The sequence below is a fragment of the Protopterus annectens genome, chromosome 1.part2 (genome assembly GCF_019279795.1).
Source record: "Protopterus annectens isolate FY-2018-M chromosome 1.part2, PAN1.0, whole genome shotgun sequence".
In the NCBI taxonomy this organism is placed as follows: Eukaryota; Metazoa; Chordata; order Ceratodontiformes; family Protopteridae; genus Protopterus; species Protopterus annectens.
The window spans coordinates 535125034-535146555 of NC_056727.1; the positions used below are offsets into that span (position 1 = coordinate 535125034).

Below are 21522 nucleotides of genomic sequence, written 5' to 3' on the forward strand. Positions count from 1 at the left end.
CAGTGTAAAGGTCATCTTCTTAAAAATTGTTTTGTATAACAGCTTTATTTCTGATCACTGGTGGTATCTCTGTAAATATTAGATGCTGTTTAATTCACCTGTTTCAAGAGGAATGTTTACAATTCAAACAGTTTATAAACAAATTTAAAAATAAGTTTACAAATTCAAAATTACTGTCCTAGATACAGTATTGAGAACTGAATATACAAGAAATGGTCACAAACTGAACATGGGACAAGGACTTTTAATTAAGATTCACTATAATTTCAAACACTGCTATTTTAAAAGTCAGCTGTCATTAAAAACAAATGTAAATGTTAACATTTTGAGAACCATACCACGACATAAGCAGTTGTGCATGTCAAAAAACAGAGAGATAATCAAATAAATGAACATTTCAAAACATGACCAATGATGCTAGTCAAAATCTGTATATGCATGCAGGATACTGAACAACTGATTTATACTGCATCATTAGAATCAGCTGAATATAGTAGTTTAGTATCCCTCTTATTTAAAAACATTTAGATAAACTTACAACTAGGATATAAATAACTTCAATGTCACTTCTGTACCAGGATGGTTATCAGACTATTTACACAGTAGTTATAAATCTGGTGAACTACACCATCCTGATATTCTTGTCCCTTGTTAACACCTGTTCAGAATTAAAAGGCTTACATTGGCCTACAGATAAGTTACTGTCCAGAGACAACCTGCAAAATAAATCTTACCTTAAAAGACAAGAGAGACACTACCTGTACATCATTGCATGTGTCTGTCAAACAAAACTGATAAAAACATTCATAAACAATTTGCAAACTTGAAAAACAATGCTAATTAGTGATTAGTCTGGTGGGGAGAGAACATAGTGTTATTTTGGTAGCCTCTTTCCTCCAAAGTGTTTTTAATCAGCTGAATGTTTGTTGTTACTACAAAGTAAATTAGAAACTACTTTTTTTTTTTTATTTCCTTTGCACTACTGCTGTAGCTATACACCAACAATGCCTGAAAAACCTTTTTAAATTCTTCATAAATGAGACGATGTAGAAAAGCAGAGTTTCAATGTGTAAGGATTGGCACCATCTGCAAAAAGAAGAAATACTGTTATTTGGTATGCACCACAATTTCCCGTCACACTAGGATAATATACCACTATGTATTTGTCGTTTTTTTCCAACATGGCTACACCCCAAAATGGTAAGGAGGAATCATGTTTTACACACTTCAGGAAAGAATCATTACATGCATTTTTAAGTCCAGTTTCAAACACAAGAATTCTAGCTGCATGCATTACCTTGTCTGAGAGGCCTTGCTAAGCCACTAGTTGTCAGACACACTTTACTACCACAGACTGGAAGTACAACAGCTTACACAACAGTTAAGGTGGGGTACTGTTTCTACAATATTCCTGCCACAATACCACACAGAGGCAGTAACTAGACACAGAAATCACCAAAGAAACAGCACAAATTAGCAATTTTCTGAAAAAAGCAATACTGGTACAGTTTGGCAGGATAAACTGCCAAGTGATAGTCTCATCTCCTTCACAACTCCACTTTTAATAGCTGAAACTCCTCATGTACACAGCACCTTACACTACTACAGTGATTTTATACAGTTAACATGTCCGCATGTCTCACTGCAGAAAGTGAATAATGCTATACAGAAAGTGAACAATGCTATACAGTTAACATTTTTCCCAGCATTACATATACGGTTATACTTCCGCTTTCTGACACTGCAATGTTTACATTTTGCTATGGAGCTTTCCCCTCATACAAACTATTTCCTGGGGCAGAGCATTCTAATCATCATCTACCCCACTGTGTGCTATGTACACTGGGGGGATGGGTAAAGCTGCATCATCAACTATCAGTGCCATTAAAACTTCACATTGAGGATTTCGCGGTGGTGCAGCGGTAGCGTTGTCACCCCACAGCAAGAGGTTATCCCGTTCGATTCTTGGCTGGAGCGCTATCTGTGTGGAGTTTGCATGTCCTCCCCGCGGTAGAGTGGCATTCGAAAGACATGCGTGAATGGGCGTGCCTTCGTTTAAGTTTGGGCTGGCACCGTAAAAATCTACTGCCAATCATTAGCGGACTGGAGTTCCGCTGTGGCGACCCCTAACCGGGAAAAGCTGAAAGAAATAGAAGACGGAGGATTCTGTGCTAGTACTTTTCCTACAGAGGAGGAGCTCCTCCCTTCTACCTGCACATTGTTTATGTAGCCAGTATGTTACCTCAGCACATGATGACAAACTGCAGCATCTTTTATTCTGCAAGTAATCACTGCCCTTCTCTGCAGTGTCTCCTATTTTGATATGTCCCTGTGTAACTAGACACATCACACTAAATTAGACTAATGTATACAATATCACCAGCTCCTGTCAGTGATACTTCCATCAACTCAGTATGCCAAAAGTTCTCCTGCCACCTTCACACAATGACCTTAACTCATTCCCTCCGGTACAGCTCTTTGGAGTGTGTACCTTTAACTCCCAGTAGGCGTGGCTGAAGCCTTTAAAAAAAAATGAAGTTATCACCTTACAGTTCTAGCAAATACTCATTGACAGAGGTCAAATATCAATACAATTGTGTTTGCCATCACATATGCTTCAAGACAAAATATCCTGGTATGTAACACGGTTCTGGAATTATTAATGCAAATATGAACCATGAATATTTGACGCCCAGAGAAGCAGTAGGAGGTAATTGCAGAAAACGCCTGGAGGCACACTTGGCTGTAATGAGTTGGTAACTGCTTTTTTTTTTTTTTTTTTTTAAACTCAAGACTAAATTCTGCAGCTCTCTGTCCTAGAATGATCAATTTTCTGCTCAACTTTGCTTTACCAGATAACAAGCAGTTCCTTCACCAGCTCACCCACCACAGTGTCAGTGATGAAGACAATAATTAGTATTGACCTCAACAGTACACGATACCCTGCTGGTTACTACCCTCCTCTAGGCTGTATGCCACTTAGTACCATCCTCTGTCTCATATTCCAATTAAATGGGGAGACCAAGAGCATAGTTAATTAGAAGTTATACACTTACCATAACTTGGCATCTGTGTTGTCCATTTTCATTCTTCCTCACTGACTGGTTACAGATCTGACTCAGCCGCATTCATAAGACTTAGGATTCTAGTCTCAAGCTCCTCCATCTACCCACAACGCCTTATTCCATCTCCTCAGATCAAGTTTGCTGCCTTACTGCTCACTGTATAATACAGGCAGGACAGACAGAAGAAAAGATTGAGGCTCAAATCTGGAATGTTAAGTGTTGCAAAAAACATCCAAATATCCCTCTAGGAGTGACAAGGCAGGGGGGATGGCTGGAACGGAAGGGTGAGGAAGAATGAAAATGGACAACACAGATGCCAAGTTATGGTAAGTGCATAACTTCAAAACCTTATGTTGTCCTTTTCATTTTTCCTCAGTGATGGGTCAGCTACACGACTCCACAGAAGCCTTCAAGGAAGGACATGCTAGAGCAATGTCGAACCAAAGGAAGCTCTGCTGCTGGAGACCATGTCCAATTTGTAATGTGTAACAAAGGTATGAGTCTTCAACCAAGTGGATGCTGCACAGACATCAGTAACTGAAGCTCTAGAGAAGGCAGATGAAGCAGCCACATAATTGGTACAGTGGACTCCAGGAGGACGAGTAATTCCAAACCTTTGAGAATAAATCAGTGAAATACAGTCAGTAATCCATTTAGCCAGAGTAATTTTGGAGACTAGTTGACCTAAGTGGTTAGGGGAAAAGGATACAAACAGCTGGTTAGACTTACTGTACTGTTTGATTCTGTGAAGATAGAAACATAGCTGCCTATGATCATCAAGAAGGTGCAGCATATTCACCCTTATTAGTAAAGTATGGAAAGAAAACTTGGAATTGTATGGACTGATTAATGTTAATCTCCATGGCCACTTTAGGCATAAAGGAAGGGTTGGTTCGTAGAGACACCTTAACTTTATGGAAAATAATGTAAGGAAGCCTAGGCCTGAAGTTCAGAAATTCTTTTTGCTAAGGCTTTTGCCACCCCTAAAGTGCCTTTTTTAGGTGATGTTCCAAAGAACAAATTACCACCTTAACAGCTATAAAATAAATGCAATCTGAGGGTCATGCTGCTCAATGCTAGAAGTCTAAATCTCAAGATGCACTTGCTCGAAGCACTCCTCAAAATGGAGAACATTGACATTTGTGCTGTAACAGAGACCTGGTTTAAAGAGGCAGAAAGCACCCCTGTGCTACCCAGGCTATAAACTCACTACACACCTTTTGGCCCCAGATTATGGACTGAAGCTCCAAAGGCGGTGGTGTCTCCATATTCATAAAGGATATGCACACCTCCAGACTAGTAGCCCAGCATAATGCATCTGAGATACTTCAGGTACAGCTAACATTGGGTAAGACTGTGATTAAGGTCGTAGCGTGCTACAGGACCCCAACCATGTCCAAAGACACTACCACATTCCTAAGCACACTGGAAACTATTAGGGTCCAATGCAACACTCTCATAACTAGGTGACTTCAACTACTCCTCCATTAACTGGGAAAACTACTCATGCACCAATACACTGGCCCAACGCTTCCTGGAATTCATCAACTCCAATGCCCTGGACCAGCTCATTCTTACCCCCACTAGAAGAAGCAACATCCTTAACATGGTTATTACAAACATGGGCAACTGTTGCTCTACACCATTAGTCAATTCCACACTGGTTAGATCCACCCACAAACTAATCACCATGGAAATCCACATCTCACCCACACCCTCCGAAAAGGTAACCACAGCATGAAAAACTATTCCAAAGATGACTTTGGGCTCCTAAAAACAGAGGTGGCTAACTTCACTGCACCCATGTCAATGGAAAATAGATGCATGACTGCCGAATCATACACCAATGCACTGTACGAACATGTACATAAATGCATGAACTAGCCATACCCAACAGAATCAAGATGCTCTCCTCCAAAATAAAAAGGAAGCCAATCTGGTGGTCCCCTGCCATTAATAAACTGTACAACAGAAGGAAGAAACTGTTGCAGAGAAAGGTGAAGTCCAAGACTGGAAAAACTCCCTTATCAGCCTCAACAAAACGTTGAGATCTCTCATCAAAACCTCTAAAGCCAGCTATGAAGGCAGAATTGCAGCAGACACTAAAAACAACCACAAAGCCTTCTATAGTTATATAAAGAATCTTCACAGCAATACCCAGGTTTGCTCTGAGTTACTGCAAAATCGTACCTCCTATAATGAGCCAAGAGATGTTGCCAACATACTGGCAGACAGATGCAGTGCCAACTTTATCCCTCTCTCACCCCTTAAAGGACCAATTACAATACCGAAGGAATGCCAGGCACCCAGCATTACTGCAGCACAGGTTAAAGCTGCACTGTCCAAGGCCAAGTATTCAGCTTCCATGGGACCAGACAATATCCCTGGATGTGTTCTACATGAACTACAAAGTGAACTGGCGCCACATCTGTGTGCCTTGTTCAATCACAGCTTCACCTCAGGCTTTGTCCCTACCAAATGGCGCACTACTACAGTCATCCCTCTCCATAAAGGGGGAGCGACTACAGACCCTGGGAATTATCACCCCATTAGCCTGATCAGTCTGATATGTAAGACTAAGGAGCGCATCATCATGGACCTAATTAACAAGGAAATAGGGAATCTCCAAACTCTAGATCCCATGCAAATTTGGTTTTGTGAAAGGTAGATCATGCCTGCTCAACCTGTTTGACTTATTTGAATCAGTCACCAAAGCTGTGGATCAGGGCAAGGCAGTTCATACAGCCTACCTTGATCTGGCCAAGGCCTTTGATACTACTCCCCACTCACGAAGTATTGATAAATTCACCAAACTAGACATCAACCCCTACATCACTAGGTGGGTTGCAAATTGGCTCACAGATAGAACCCATAGTGTGAAAGTTGCGGACTCCAAGTCAGACTGCTGACCAGTCGCGAGTGGAGTCCCACAGGGATCAGTCCTGGGTCCTCTTCTGTTTGGCATCTAATTCTCAAAAGTCCAGGCCAACACGGAGGGACTCTGGCTGACCAAGTTCGCAGAGTACTTCAAGCTGGGTGCCATTAACTCCCCAAGTGATGCAGACATCCTACAGAAAGGCCTCACGGAGACCAATGACTGGTGTCAAAACCATGGCCTTAAGCTTAATGGCAAAAAAAGTGTCATCATCCCCTTGGGAAAAACTCAGTTCCCACTAATTGCCACATCATTGGGAGTCCACTGAACACTGATGGCATTATAAGAGATCTGGAGACGCAGGTTGACAGCAACCTCTCTTTCGACCACCACATTGCCCTTGTGATCAGAAAGTCCTATATCGCACATCGCATTACCAAGGGTTTTGCATCCAGGAAGAAAGAGGTAATTATCTCTCGCTACTCTTCTCTCATTAGGCCAATCATAGAGTATAACAAGAAGTTATGTACTAACCATAACGTTCAATGTATTTAGTCCATCTCGCCTCACATTCTTACCCGTGGGTTTGGAGCCGAACCTCGGCTCTGACTCGGCCATACTCTAGCTCAAAGTCTTTCAATTGGCTGGGCTAAGAAGGTATCCCATGCTGCACTGCTCCCTTTCCCCAGATCTAGTTTGCTGCGAGCTAATTCACTCACTCTGCACACATAACACAGAGAAGGAAGAACATACCAACCAGAAAGGAATTTTGAAACCATACCTAACCTCTAGGTCCTCCAGGATGGGGGAAGGAGGGGGGGGGGTAAGAAAGAATGTGAGGCGAGATGGACTACATACATCGAACGTTAAGGTGAGTACATAACTTCTTGATGTTATGTAGTCCAATCTCGCCTACATTCTTACCTGTGGGACAGCGTCCCCAGCATCTAAATCCTGGGAGGCTCAGTGGAAAATACTCCTGAGCACTGTGGAACCAAAGGAAGACCTGCCTCTAGACACCAAATCGAACTTGTAGTGAGTAACAAAGATGTGAGGAGATGCCCATGTAGCTGCAGCACAAATATCATCCATAGACAACCTGGCCTGAAAGGCTGTAGATGTAGACACAGATCGGGTAGAGTGGGCCTTCACTCGAAATGGTAAATCCCTGCCACCTGAAGCATAAAGGAAAGAAATACTACTGGAGATCCATCTCTTCAAGGTGACTTTGGAAACAGGAGACCCAATCCTGTTTTCTGAAAATGAGACAAACAACTGATCTGATTTTCTAAGATCCTTTGTTCTATGTAAATAGAATTGTAATTGTCTGTGCAAATCCAGCTGATGAAATTTAAGCTCTGCCTTGTTCAAGAACTCTGGAAAGAATACAGGTAGTTCAATGTATTGGTTAAGATTACCGAGTCCACTTTTGGTAGAAAGGACGGGTTTGGTCTGAGAGAAACTCTGTCCTTGTGAAAAATCAAATAAGGTGGTCTGATTGATAAAGCTTGAAGCTCCGAGACATGTCTGGCTGAGGTGATGGCTACCAAAAAGATGGTTTTCCAAGTCAAATATTTTAAGCCACAAGTGGCTGCAGGCTCAAAGGGGGGAGAAGTGAGACATTGTAGAACAAAATACAAGTCCTAAGGCATAACTGGGTCAAAGACTGGAGGTCGAAGCAGCATAGTGCCTTCAGGAATGCCTTACAAAGTCTATGTGCCACGAGACTAGGCTCATCAGCGACGTGAAAGTTGGAAATAGCCGCCAACTGGACCTTAATAGTTGCGGCCGCTGATCCCTGGTTGAAAAGCATGGAGAGAAAGTCCAGGACTGATGAAACTGGAGCTGTATAAGGATCAATTTGCCTTGCCTGTGCCCATATGGATAATCTTTTCCATTTACTGGAATAGATTTTTCTGGTGGAAGGCTTATGGGAGGAAGAAGAATATGAACCACTTCCGGTGAAAAATGATGAAGCCTGACTAATGATGGAAGTGGAGAAACTAGGCTGTCAACCGGAGGGTCTGAAGAGAGGAATGGAGCTGCCCTGACATACGAGCCAGATCTGGTTGTGGGACCAGAATCCAGGGAGCGTCCATGAGGTAGGGATGGAGAAAGGGGCACCAAATTTGACGAGGCCAGTGTGGAGCAATCAGAATCATTTTGCTTCCCACAGATTGCGCTTTCTGAACAACCTTTGTCAGCAGAGGAACAGGAGAGAAGGCAAACAGTAGACCGGAGGGCCAATCGTGAACTAGAGTGTCCCTGGGTGACTCCCCCTGAGGGGGGATTAAGGGTGAAGTAGCTGCTGCATTTGGTATTGAAGTGGCTTGCAAATAGGTCGCAGCAAGGCTGACCCCACCTGCGGAAAATCTGCTCCGCAACCTGACTGTTCAGGGACCACTCGTGAGGCATCAAAATAGCTCTGCTCAACCTGTCGGCGATCACATTGGACTTCCCCTGAATGTGCGTTGCTACAAGAAAACGCTGGGAAGACATTGCCCACTGCCACACTCGCATGGCCTCTCTGCAAAGGGGATACGACTTGGCTCCTCCCTGTTTGTTTAGATATCATACCACTGACATATTGTCTGAGTGGATCGCAACTGTCCCGAGAGGAAGAAAGCTCTGAAGTGCTTGCAACGCTAGAAGCACTGCTCTCATCTCCAGGACATTGATATGCAGATGCATCTCGTGTTCCTGCCACGTGCCTTGGACCGTTCTGCCTAGATAATGCCCCCCACCCCATCTGGGAGGCATCCGTGGTCACTGTGGTAACCGGAGGGGACAGAACAAAGGGTTTTCCAGCATTGAGGTTGCTGGTGTGAAGCCACCAGTGAAGATCCTGCTTGCACCTGTGATTATTATAAGATGAGAAAGCGGAAGATGCTGTACAGACCACTGGGCGAAGAGTAGCCACTGAAGGAGCCTCATGTGCAGCCTCACCAGAGGAACCAGCATGATTGTAGCAGCCATCGTCCCCAACAATTTGAGGACCAATCTTGCCTTCACTCTTCTCAGAGGGAGCAACGCGTACACCTGTTTTTGCAAACTCGTGAATCCTTTCTTGAGGTAAAAACATCCTCATGAGCACGGTGTCTAACTCGGTGCCTATAAAGGTGACACGCAGCGAGGGCAACAAGGCAGGCTTTTCTCAGTTTAGAGTGATGCTCAATTGTTGACAGTTTGATAGTGGCGTCTCTGGTTTATAGTAGTAGATGCCTGGTGGTGGCAGAAAGGAGCCAGTCGTCCAGGTACAGAAACACTAGGAATCCCTGACGTCTCAAGTGAGCCGTCACCACTGCCATACATTTGGTGAACACCCTGGAGGCTGTGGTGAGACCAAAGGGCAGGGCGCGAAATTGAAAATGACTGGCTCCCAGCCGGAAGCGTAGATGACTTCTGGATGCCCTGTCCATCTTTACATGGTAGTAAGCATCCTTGAGGTTAATGGAGCACATCCACACTTCTTTTCTCAACAATGGGAGAATAGATAGCAACGTGACCATTCGGAAAGTACAGTTTTGTACCTACCATAAATGTAGATGTTCGAGTGTTCACCCTGCTGCAGTCACCACACTTGGGTTATCCTGCCATCAGGCAGTCCCGCAGTCGGCCTGAGTTCCAAAGTCTTGGTCTGGCGTTGGTTGCTGTTGCTTCCTCCCGGACGACAGCACGCCAGGGGTATACAAGAGGCATCCAACGCCATTTTCTTCAGTTTTTCTTGCCCCAGATGTCAGGTGCCCCCAATAGGTAGGCAATACATGATGCTATATAAAAATATATATGTATAAGTAAGAGTAAAGCAATACTTTCAGTCACAAGCAAATACACCACAGAGGTTGTAAAGGATAGAAAAGAATAGATAAGTCCAGCTAGTTCAGTGGGGATGGAGGGAGGGTAACCTGGACTGCAGCAGGGTGAACACCCTAACATCTACATTTATGGTAGGTACAAAACTGTACTATGTTCATCGTGTTACCCTGCTGCAGTCATCACACTTGGGTAGAATCCCAAAGCTAAGGATAGGTGGTGGAGTTAAACAGGGTTAGAAGAAGCTTGTAGGCCCTGCAAAAAATACAGTTTTGTACCTACCATAAATGTAGATGTTCGAGTGCTAATACAGCTGCAGTCATAACAGATGGGGTTCTCCTGCCGTCAGGCGGGTCCTCGGTCGGACGAATTCCAAAGTCTAGGTCTGGCGTCGGTTGTCGTCGCTTCTTCCCTGACGTCAGTGCGACAGGGGTATAAAAGAACCAGCCAACGCCATTTTCTTCAGTTTTTCTTGCCCCAAATGTCAGGTGCCCCCAGAAGGAAGACAATACATAAATTTGTGTAATAAAGCAATGCCATGTAATCAAAATACAGTAGTGCAAGCAAATACACCATGAATGAATACCCCAATCAGGTTGTATGAGGAGGTGTTAGCCAATAGGCCTGTCCCAAGAGGGGAAGGAGGGAGGGAAACCTGGACTGCAGCTGTATTAGCACTCGAACATCTACATTTATGGTAGGTACAAAACTGTACTATGTTCATCGTGCATACAGCTGCAGTCATAACAGATGGGTAGAATCCCAAAGCTAAGAAAGGGGTGGTAGGCACTAGGTGGAACTAGGAGGAGCCAGAATGCCCTGCAAGACTGCAGTGGCAACGCCTGCTCTAGATTTGGAGTATAATGGAAGGTGGTAGTGCTTGGAAAAGGTATGCACAGAACTCCAAGTGGCTGCTTCCAAAATATCTTTGGTAGGAACTCCTCTGAGGAAAGCTGCAGAGGTAGCCGTGGCCCTTGTGGAGTGAGATCAGATGCCTGTAGGTACAGTTTTGCCATGAAAAGAATAACAAAAGCTTATGCAGTGGGCTATCCATTTTGAGATTGTCTGTTTGGAAATTGGCTTCCCTCGAGCTCCTATAGCATAGGACACACAGAGCTGTTCTGATTTTCTGAAAGGCTTTGTTCTGTCCAAATAATAACGCAGTTGTCTGTGGATGTCCAAGGAATGTAGTAATCTCTCCCCTTTGTTTTGAGGATTAGGATAAAAGGTAGGTAAGTGTATAGCCTGATTCAAAGCTACCCTGGATACCACTTTTGGCATAAAGGACGGGTTGGTTCGTAAGGAAACTCTGTCCTGATGGAAGAGGATAAAAGGCTGCACAGCCATGAGAGCTTGTAGTTCCGATACCCTACGAGCTGAGGTAATAACCAGAAGGAAAGCTGTTTTCCAGGACAAATATTGCAAATCTGTTGAGGCAGCTGGCTCAAAAGGAGGCAAGGTCAGCTTTTCTGGAATGAAATTGAGATCCCAAGCAGGTATTGGTTGTTTCCTTGGGGGTTTTAGATTCTTAGCCCCTCTGAGGAACTGTCTTAAGAGGGGGTGAGAGAATAAAGGTGGATCAGTGTTGTATTCTGCAGAAATGGCTGAGGCATGGATTTTGATGGACGAGAATGCAAGTCCACTGCTTAGCAGCTTAGCTAGATACTGTAATATTTGAGGTAAATTCAGTTTTCCAGGATTCTGGCCCTTTTTCTCATTCCAGGCACAAAACCGTTTCCATTTTGCGGAGTAAGCTTTTCTAGTTGATGGCCTTCTAGCCTCCAAAATGACATCCTGCACCGCCTTGGAGAGTAGGGTCTGTTGTGATGTTAAGGAATCTTCTATGCGGCTAGATTGAGCGTTTTCAGCTGACTGTGAAGAGTTTTGAAGCTGTGCTGAGTCAGGAGAAGAGGCATTAGAGGCAGGGTCCATGGTGGGGAATGTGTCAGGCTCCTCAGGAGTGGGTACCAGTGTTGTCTTGGCCAGTCTGGAGCAATGAGAATCATCTTTGGTCTGTCTGCTCTGGTTTTTAATAGAACTTTGGGCAGCAGAGGAAGGGGGGGGGGTTGAGAACCCCTGATAAGAGTAATTAAATCCTCAGCCATTTTAAGCATCTGTTTTTTAGGCATGGGGCCTGGAAGATGGGCCCTGTGTAGCTTGTCTCTTAGAATGCATGGCTGCTTTAGACTCAGTGAAAGCCTTGATGGAAAAAGAAGAGGAAGGTCTGAAGACGCCTTGAGAGGAGGCAGACCTGTCTACATTTTGAGATTCACCATCAAGAGTGGCTTCGGTATCTGTAGTCGGGGTGTGGGCCGAGGAGCCTGCGACCTCGGGCACAGAAGACACCACCAATGAAGTGTCGTCGGTAGTCAGGGGCTGCGTAGGCGCCTCGCTGAGAACCGGGCCACCTGTAGTCGGCTTTGGCGTGGTGTCGGTAGAGGCCGCGGACCTCGTGTGTCGGTCCCTATCTTTGCGCTTTTTAGACAAAACTGGAATCTGAGTATCCGACGACATAATATAGTTAAATTTTTTGCCAAAATAATGCTGGGCGAACTCCGCCCGACGTTTAATGGTACGTTTGTTGAATGTAGCACAAAAACGACAGACCGAGACATCGTGGTCTGGGCCTAAACAAGGAATGCAGAGGGAATGAAAATCCTTATGCGGTATTTGCTTCCCACATGAAATACAATTATTAACTTTGTCTGACATCGGTCTGAGGCAAGAAAAGTTTCCCCAATGGGGTACTTAGCTTTCAAGAAGACTTCGGTTGCAAAATTTTCGTAATTTCAGGAGCTGGACGACCGGCACGTGCGAACTGCTTCTGCTTCGGGCACCGCGCGGCAAGAAAGACTGAAGAAAATGGCGTCGGCTGGTTCTTTTATACCCCTGTCGCACTGACGTCAGGGAAGAAGTGATGACAACCGACGCCGGACCTAGACTTTGGAATTCGGCCGACCGAGGACCCGCCTGACGGCAGGAGAACCCCATCCGTTATGACTGCAGCTGTATGCACGATGAACATCTGCAGTGGCAAAGCCAGCTCTAGTCTTAGAATATAGAGGTAAGTGATAGCGTTTAGTGAAGGTGTGCACTGAACTCCAAGTTGCAGCTTCCAGAATATCCTTGGTTGGCACCCCCCTGAGAAAGGCTGCTGATGTAGCTGTACCCTGGTGGAGTGGGGCCTAATGCTAGCAGGTACCGGTTTCCCATGATGCATGTAGCAGAAATGTATGCAATGTCCTATACATTTAGAAATGTTTTGAGATAGCTTTTCCTTGTGATCCTGCGACATAGGCTACAAAGAGCTGGTCAGAGTTTCTGAAAGCCTTAGTTTTATCCAAGTAGTAATGTAATTGTCTGTGAATGTACCAAGAGTGCAGGAGTCTTTCTCCTTTGTTCTGGAGATTTGGGAAAAAGGTGGGCAAATGAATGGTTTGGTTTAGGGCCACACTGGATACCACCTTTGGCATAAAGGAAGGGTTAGTTCGCAGAGAGACTCTGTCTTGATGAAAAATGAGGAAAGGCTCCACTGCCATTAGTGCCTGTAGCTCTGAGACTCTTCTAGCTGAAGTTATTGCTAGCAGCAGGGCAGTTTTCCATGAAAGAAACTGTAAATCAGCAGAGAAAGCTGGTTCAAAGGGTGGCAGTGTAAGTTTGTCCAGAACAAAGTTGAGATCCCAAGTAGGTGTTTGCGCTCTCCTGGGCGGTCTTATGTTCTTAGCCCCTCTGAGGTACTGTCTTAGGAGTGGATGTGAAAATAAAGGAGGATCCGTGTTGTAATGAGCTGAAATTGCTGAGGCGTGGATCTTAATAGATGAAAAGGAAAGTCCGTTGTGCAACATCTCAGTTAAATATTGTAGAATCTGAGGCATGTTTGGATCAAGGGGATTTTGGCCTTTAGCCTGGTTCCAGGCGCAAAATCTTTTCCATTTGTCTGAATAGGTTTTCCTGGTGCTGGGCCTCCTGTCCTCCAGAATGACAACCATAACAGCTTTGGATAGAGGTGTTGGTTGATTGTTTGGGTAATTTGCCATGCAGCCAGATTTAAAGTCTTGAGCTGGCTGTGTAGAATTTGATTGTCTCACTGGGTGAGCAGGTGAGGAATTTGTGGTAAAATCCATGGTGGGCCTTGGGCCATGTTCTTTGGAATTGGGTATCAGTGCTGGCGTGGCCAGTCTGGTGCAAGGAGTATCATTTGAGGCCTCTCCAATCTGACTTTCAGCAGCACCTTTGCTAGAAGCGGTAGTGGTGGAAAGGCATACACTGTTAATGTTTTCCAACTGAATGAGAGGCCGTCCACTTTCCAAGCTTGTGGGTGGAATGTTGTTGTACAAAATTTTTGTAGTTGGTAGTTTTGGGGGTTGGCAAACAGATCTATGTCTGGGCGTCCCCATTTTAGAGTTATCATTGCAAATATTTGTGGATCCAGTTTCCACTCGTGGGGATCCATGATGTTTCTGCTTAGGTCATCTGCCAATGTGTTTTTCTTTCCTGGCAGGAATTGTGCTTGTAGTTGAACTTGGTAAGACAGTGCTGTGCTCCACAAGGTCATTGCTTGTCTGCATAGAGGGCAGGAATGTGTAACCCCTTGCTTGTTGATGTACCACATTAGTGTGGTATTGTCAGTCTTTACTATTAGTTGTCCTGGGTGTAAGAGGTCCTTGAAAGCTGTTAGGGCAATCTGTACTGCTAGCAATTCCTTTTGATTGATATGCAGATGCCTTTGATCTGTAGTCCATTTTCCCTGAATGCACTGTCCTGCCATGTGTGCTCCCCAGGCATAGTCCGATGCATCTGTTGTCATAGTTTGCCTGGCTGTGGGTAATGTGAAAGGCTGACCCTTGTTGAGGTAACATGCCTGTGCCCACCATAGAAACTCCTGTTGAAGGCAGGGAATGAGTGGTATCATTGTTTCTAAGCTGTGGCTGTGCTGAGTTCATACGCTTTTCAGGTGCCATTGTAATTTTCTCATATGCAGTTTTGCAAATGGTATTAGTAGAATGCAAGATGCCATGAATCCCAAGGCCTGCAGAATTTTTCTTGCAGGGAGTTGGGTCTTTGTTGCCATTATTTTGAAGTACTGAGTCAGTTGTAATTGTTTGTCTGGTGTGAGATAAGCCATCTGGGCAGTTGTATTCAAGCTGGCACCCAGGAATATTATGTTTTGTGAGGGCACTAGTTTTGATTTATTTTTGTTTACTGTGTACCCTAGGCAACTTAGAAGGTGTTTGACAAATGCCAGATGTTTTAAAAGAATGTCCTTGCTTTCTGCTTGAATAAGGCAGTCGTCCAGGTATGGGTATATTTGAATTCCTCTTTGTCTGCAGTATGCAATTACTGGTGCAAGGCATTTTGTGAAGACCCTGGGTGCAGTAGATAAGCCAAAGTGCAGTGCAGAGAATTGATAATGGGTTGAACCTGCAATGAAGAGGAGGTATCTTCTGCAATTTTGTCTGATAGGGACATGCAGGTATGCCTCTGAGGTCTAATGTTACTAGCCAAGCCTTCTTGCCCAGTATGGGAAGAAGCTGCTGCAGTGTTAGCATCTTGAATTTTAGTACTTGCAGACAGGTGTTCAGAATTGAAAGATCCAGAATGGATCTCCATGCTTTGTCCTTTCTGGGGACTAGAAAGTCTTGAGTAAAATCCTTGTCCTTGCTCCTGTGTAGGTACCTGTTGAATGGCTCTCATGTCCATGAGAGCTGTAATTTGTTTTTGTGCTTCTGCCCATTGATTTGGTGGCAAGTTTGGCATTCCTTTTATCCTTGGCAAGGTATGAAAGTGGAATCTGTATCCTTGTGAGACAATGTTTAGTACCCATTTGTCTTTTGTGATGATGTGCCAGTTGTCTGCAAAAAGTGCAAATTTTCCTCCCAAGGGAGCTGCCAAGAGAGATTTGCTTGGTAGTTGGAGGGCTGAGTCATTGTGTTTGTCTTCTGCTAGCTTGGGGCCTGTCTTCACCTCCTTTCTGGGTAGTGGCATCCCATTGGCGAGGTTTGTAAGGGCCTAGTGACTGACCTCTGCCCCCTTGGGCATCTGTATTTGCCCCTCTGTGGTCTGTTATAAGCTGGAAAGGACCAGTTTTTTGTTGGCCAATTTCTGCTGAAACGAGGGGGTTGTACTTGTAAAAAATCATTGACCGTCTGCATAGACTTTGCCTTATCCTCCATTTTCTTTAAAACCTCTTCTGCTTTGACATCAAATAAGACATCCTGCTGTAAAGGTGCATCCAATAATTTTGCTTTAACATGTTCAGGTAGGGTTTGTTCTTTTAACCAAGCGTGTCTGGGTATGACAGACCCAGTAACAGCTGCTCTGCAGGAAGCTTCCAATGAATCAAATCCACATTGTAAAGTATGTTTGCCCACCTGTTCAGCTGCATGCAACAGATCCTGCATTTCCTTGAATTCAGCCTGTTCAGAATGTGTGCTCAGTTTTTGTTGTAATTGAGATATTAGGAATTGCTGATATTTCAGCATGTGAAACTGACAATTTAATGCTCTCATAGCTAAGGTAGCTGAGGTGTATATCTTCTTTCCTCATCTATCTAGGGCTCTGGAATCTCTTTCAGAGGGTACAGGACTTTTAGCCATAGAAGCTTTAGCCCCTTTGGGACCCTGGGAAATTGTTTCTGGGTCAGCCCTGTAGTATCTGTTTGGTTTGGCTGGGGCAGGAGGTAGGGAGTCTGGATTTAGACTAGACTCTAAGTAAACATCATCCACAATATCTAAGACTGGAGATATAGCAAGTGGTCTGTGCTGGGGAAGTAAAAGAAACTTTCGGAGCTTCTTAGAATCAGAATAGTCCTGGCCTTCCCAGGGGAAATGCTCTCTCATGGTATGTAAAGTTTCCCCAAAGGAGTAGTCTTCAGGGGGAGATGCTGAGGGAATAGAGTCTTCAGCATCAGAATCTTCATAAGGGGGAAAAGTGTAATCCTGTTCCTCAGAAGAATCTGAGGAAATAGAAACCTGGTCAGAGGAAGCATAGTCCTTCTCTTGTCTTGGTCTTTTATCAGGAGGGGGATGGGAACCCCTGATTAGGGAAATCAAATCTTCAGCCATCTTAAGCATCTGTTTCTTAGGCATCATAAGATTTTATGGTGAGTGTAGTCGGTCTGAAGACACCTTCTGAAACCGAAGGCATTTCTACTGCACCGATCACCTTCTGCTCCGGTGTCGGTAGGGCCTAAAGAAGATGGATGCGACGGCCTAGAACACTCCGCTCGAGAATCTGAAGCTGTCTGGGGCTCAATTTCCACGGTCATCAGGGCTGCGTAGGTGCCTCAATGAAAACCGGAGAACCAGCGACAGGCCCAGCAGAGGCCTCGGAGTCTGGTTTGGTTCTAGGCTGCCTTGCCTTATCCTTGCGTTTTTTATGCATGGCGGTAGTCGGCTGCTCCGACGGCATGATATAATTAAATTTCCTACCAAAGTAATGTTGTGCGACCAAAGTAATGTCGTGCGAAGTCAAAACAGCATTTGATAGTTTGTTTATTAAACCTAGCACAAAACCGACAACCTGTGACGTCGTGGTCTGGGCCTAGGCAAGGAATACAATAAGAATGGAAGCTCTTATGAGGTATTTGCTTCCCACAAGAAATGCAATTGTTAACTTTTTCTGACATCGGACTGACGCAAGAAAAGGTTCCCCCAACGGGGTACATAGCTTTATTGAAGACTTTGGACTGAAATTCGATTCGAAAATCTCAGGTGTTGGCAGACCGGCACTTGCGAAATGCTTCTGCTTCGGGCACCGCGCGGAAAGAAAGACTGAAGAAAATGATGTTGGATGCCTCTTATATACCCCTGGCGCGCTGACGTCAGGGAGGAAGCGACAGCAACCGACGCCGGACCAAGACTTTGGAACTCAGGCCGACTGCGGGACCGCCTGATGGCAGGATAACCAAAGTGTGATGACTGCAGCAGGGTACACGAACATCTTGGACTTCTTCACATGGGTGTCCAATCGACTGAGATCCAAAATGGGTCTCAGGTCCCCTGTCCTTTTTGGCACCAAAAAGAATCTGGAGTAAGTCCCTAATCCGATCTGGTCTGAGGGGACATGCTGGATGGCTCCTTTTTCTAGCAGCTTTAAAACCTCTGAAGCTGCGGAATCCCTTTGATTGGGTGGAACATCTGGGTTTTTTATTGATCGGAGGGGGAGTTGAAGAGAAGGGAATGTGATAACCTCCGGAAACTATTTTTAATACCCCATTGGTCCTGGGTGATACCTTGCCAGACCTCTGGGTATAGTGAAATGCGACCCTCAACTAGTTCCGGAAACGCACAGTTGGGCCTCCCATCAGGAGCGCTGGTAGGGAGAACCACAAAAGGAATCGCGGTCTCCCTGGTTATGTGGGCCTCCAGTGCCCCTAGGCTGGCGTGTACCTGAATTACCAACCCCTCCCCTGCCTCTGGAGGGGGACTCACCTTGTGCGTCATGAAAAAACCTCTGCGATTTTTTGAACCACATTTTCCCACTTCTCTGGGTCTGGGGATAAGGCCTAGAAGGAAGGGAAAAACGGACTCGCACAGCAGACAGTTTTTCCCTCTTGCTCTTACCTGGTGAGTGTCTTTCACCTTGGTTCCGAATAAAGAGGAATCATCAAACAGGGCGTTGGTGAATGTAGACTTGAAGGCCTCCGTGAAATTACAGAGGCGCATCCAGGAGTGTCTCCTAAAAGCAACTCCTGAACTTACTGCCCTACCCGCTCCTTCGGCTGCGTACGAGATCAGCCTCATGGAGGAGTTAGCAATAGAGTTGAGGGTAGACATCTGAGCGTTGACCTTCTGAGCCACTGCATCAGAAACGCTACCCTGCAGAGTACCTCCAAGCTCTTTCAAGAGATCTCTTTGGAGCAGTGTAAAATGTGATAAGTAATTCAGTGACCGCAGAGTAAAGGCCGCTGAAGAAAACATATGCATCCCATACCGGTCCCATGGTCCTAGACTCCTTGTTAGGGGGATGGACGGTAGACGAAGTCTCAGCCAGTTCCTTCTTGGTGGCCGCTGCCAACACCATGGCATCTACAGGAACTCCATTGGATAGAAACTCTTTCCGCGGACAAGAATTTGTTGGGTCTCCTGGGGACTGGTTCCACAGAGTCAGGGGTTTCCCACACCCTTCGACAAACCAGATCCAGAAGCTCGAAGGGTGGAGACACCCAGGAGGTGGACGGCTAAGCCCCAAAGGCCTTCTGGAACACAGACTCCTCCTCGGAGGGAGCTTTGGAGGGCCAGTCACCTCTCTGCTTCAAAATCTCTAGGATATCAGAGAAGATGATATCCTCAGAGGAGGACTTGGGGGACCCCTCCGATTCCTCGAGGTCGGTGTCTGGCGTGAGGGACTCATCTTGGGAGTCTATGAGTTTCCTCTTGCACATTCTTTTTCTGGGTGGCTCCTCAGGCAAAAACTCTGAGGGGCCCTCAGAAATATTGGGACCACTCATGGGGGTATCCTGAGGCCTTGGGTCTCTGCTGTCGAAAGATAGAGGGCGATCAGAGACCCGCACCGGAGCTGGAGGGGACAGTGTGTCAGTGCCGAATGATGCCGCTGAGGACATGGCCAGCGCGCTCCGCATGGCCTCGAAAGCTGGACCCCCCGGGTCTGAAGATCAACCAGCAGTGGAAGACCTCGAAGCAGAAGGGACCAGGTCCGAAGCCGAAGAAGGAGTCAGGCTCCCCCGTGCCGAAGCACCGAGAGGGTGGCTAAGAGCCGAAAAGTGCCCCGAGGCATCTCCTTTGGGACCGTCCGAGGAACCATGAGTCCTGAACCCCGTGGACAGAGCCGACGGGGTTGGAGCTGAGGCCGGAGCTGATAAGCCAGGATGGGCTACTGGAGCCGACCTAGTCAGACGGCACCGAACACTCTGGCTCCGAAAGCTGAGATTCGCTCAGAGGAAGTAGACGCTGGCTGGGTGACAGGCTCCGGAGCAGACTGGGCTGGAGCCAAAAACAATTTAGCTAGTACCAGTGATTGGAGCAGTCTCTGTACCACTCTATCGACATCCACATCCTAAAGAGCCCTGGAGGACCTAGAAGATAAGGAAGGAGATCTAGACCTCTTATCCGAAGGAGACCCGAGAGGAAGAGAGACCAGCCTAAGAATTGGAGACCGGCTCCGAACTAGTACCTCTAACAACTGGCTCTGAGGGACATTGAGCCGAAGCAGACTCTGTTGATGCACTAGCTTCCTTCGGCACCGAAGACAGTGGAGCCGAGGATGCCACAGATTTTGCTAATTTCTCTGGAGGCTCCGAGGATACTCATGGAGCTGGAGATCGTTTTTTTTGTCTTGGAACTTTTACTCTTAGAAGACTTGAAGCTAGAAGCCCTCTCGAAATCCTCCTCGAAGGAGGGTTTCAGAAGTCCTTTAAAAATTAGTTTGTTCTTCCTCTCTTGAAGAACACGCGGGCTAAATGCATGGCAAAATGTACAAGATTCCTGAAGGTGAATCGCCCCTAGACAAACACACAGAGTGCCCATCAGTGATTGACATTTTATAACCACATTTAGTACATTTCTTAAAGCCCGAGGGCTTATGCTCTTTTGTATCCTTAGACATAATTAGGAACTAAAAGGCCACCAACCGTTAAAACGGACCAACGGTTAAAGTAGAAGACACAACCGCAGGAAATAAATAAAAACAGACACCACAAAAAAACCCTCTAACTTAAGCGGTCTTAACAGGACAACAGGGAAAGGACTAGGCCCTCTAACTTAAATGGCCCTAGCCCGAGGGATAGGTACCTAACAAGAAAAAAACAGAACAGGGACGGACTGGGTCCTCTAACTGAAACGGGCCTAGCCTGTTGGGAGACAGCTAGCAGGACACCACAAAAAACACTATCACAAGAAAACCATACACAAGGTTAACAAAGTAGTACACACACAGAGCTATGAAAATAGCTTTTGAAACAAGAATATTACAATAAAAGACCAAAAGTTATACTTGGCCACAGCCAAGAGCGAGACCACGTCTGATCTATACGAGTGGCAAATGAGATCTGGGGAAAGGGAGCAGTGCAGCATGGGATAACTTCTTAGGCCAACTAATTAAAAGACTTCGAGCTACAGTATGGCCGAGTTGGAGCCGAGGTTCAGCTTCGAACCCACGGGTAAGAATGTAGGTGAGATTGGACTACATAACATTGCCCCATTTGGCATGTACCTCACTAGACACATGCAACAGCTGGAAAGGCCACAAAAGTACCTCACAAAGAGGATATTTGGCCTTAAACACATGTTCTACATGGACAGACAAAAAACTCCAGCTATTCTCTGTCTCATATCGTCTACTAAGAGGCAATTTCTGCTTGACTTACAAAATCATGTCTGACCCAGCTCTGTTAGAAATGCTACATCTAAAGAAATCCAATCCCTCCACACCGCATGTTCCAGAGACCTCAACCTCATTACCACAATCAACAGAATATGCTGGAGGGACAGGTTCATAACCCAGAGACTGCCCATGCTCTGGAATAGACTTCCCATACATGTCAAGCAGAGCACCTCACTGGCCTTTCTTCAAGAGAAATTCTGATGAGTGGACGGGAAATAGAAAGTTCACCCCAGGGATCACTCCAGTGGCTCTACTTGATAGAGGCACAGGGAACTAATGTCGAACGGCACAATGCCAGGGCACTTCTATGAGCTAGGCTTGTAAAGGCTCCAGGGGCCATTAGCCTAGTACACACTTAGGAACCTATGAAGTGATAGCCACCAAAATAACTATTTTCTGGGACAGAAACTTCATATCACATTTGTT

At 45.6% G+C, this 21522-nt stretch overlaps 1 protein-coding gene across 1 annotated transcript in view; it reads right to left on the reverse strand.

Annotated features, from left to right (window-relative positions):
• Positions 1-228: 228 nt before the first annotated feature.
• HNRNPLL (heterogeneous nuclear ribonucleoprotein L like) overlaps positions 229-21522 on the reverse strand; it is a 1042368-nt gene continuing 1021074 nt past the window's right edge. The window contains exon 15 of the mRNA XM_044057476.1: positions 229-1086. Coding sequence (XP_043913411.1) covers positions 1031-1086 — 56 coding nt within the window. The 3' untranslated portion in view covers positions 229-1030. The remainder of the gene's footprint in view (positions 1087-21522) is intronic.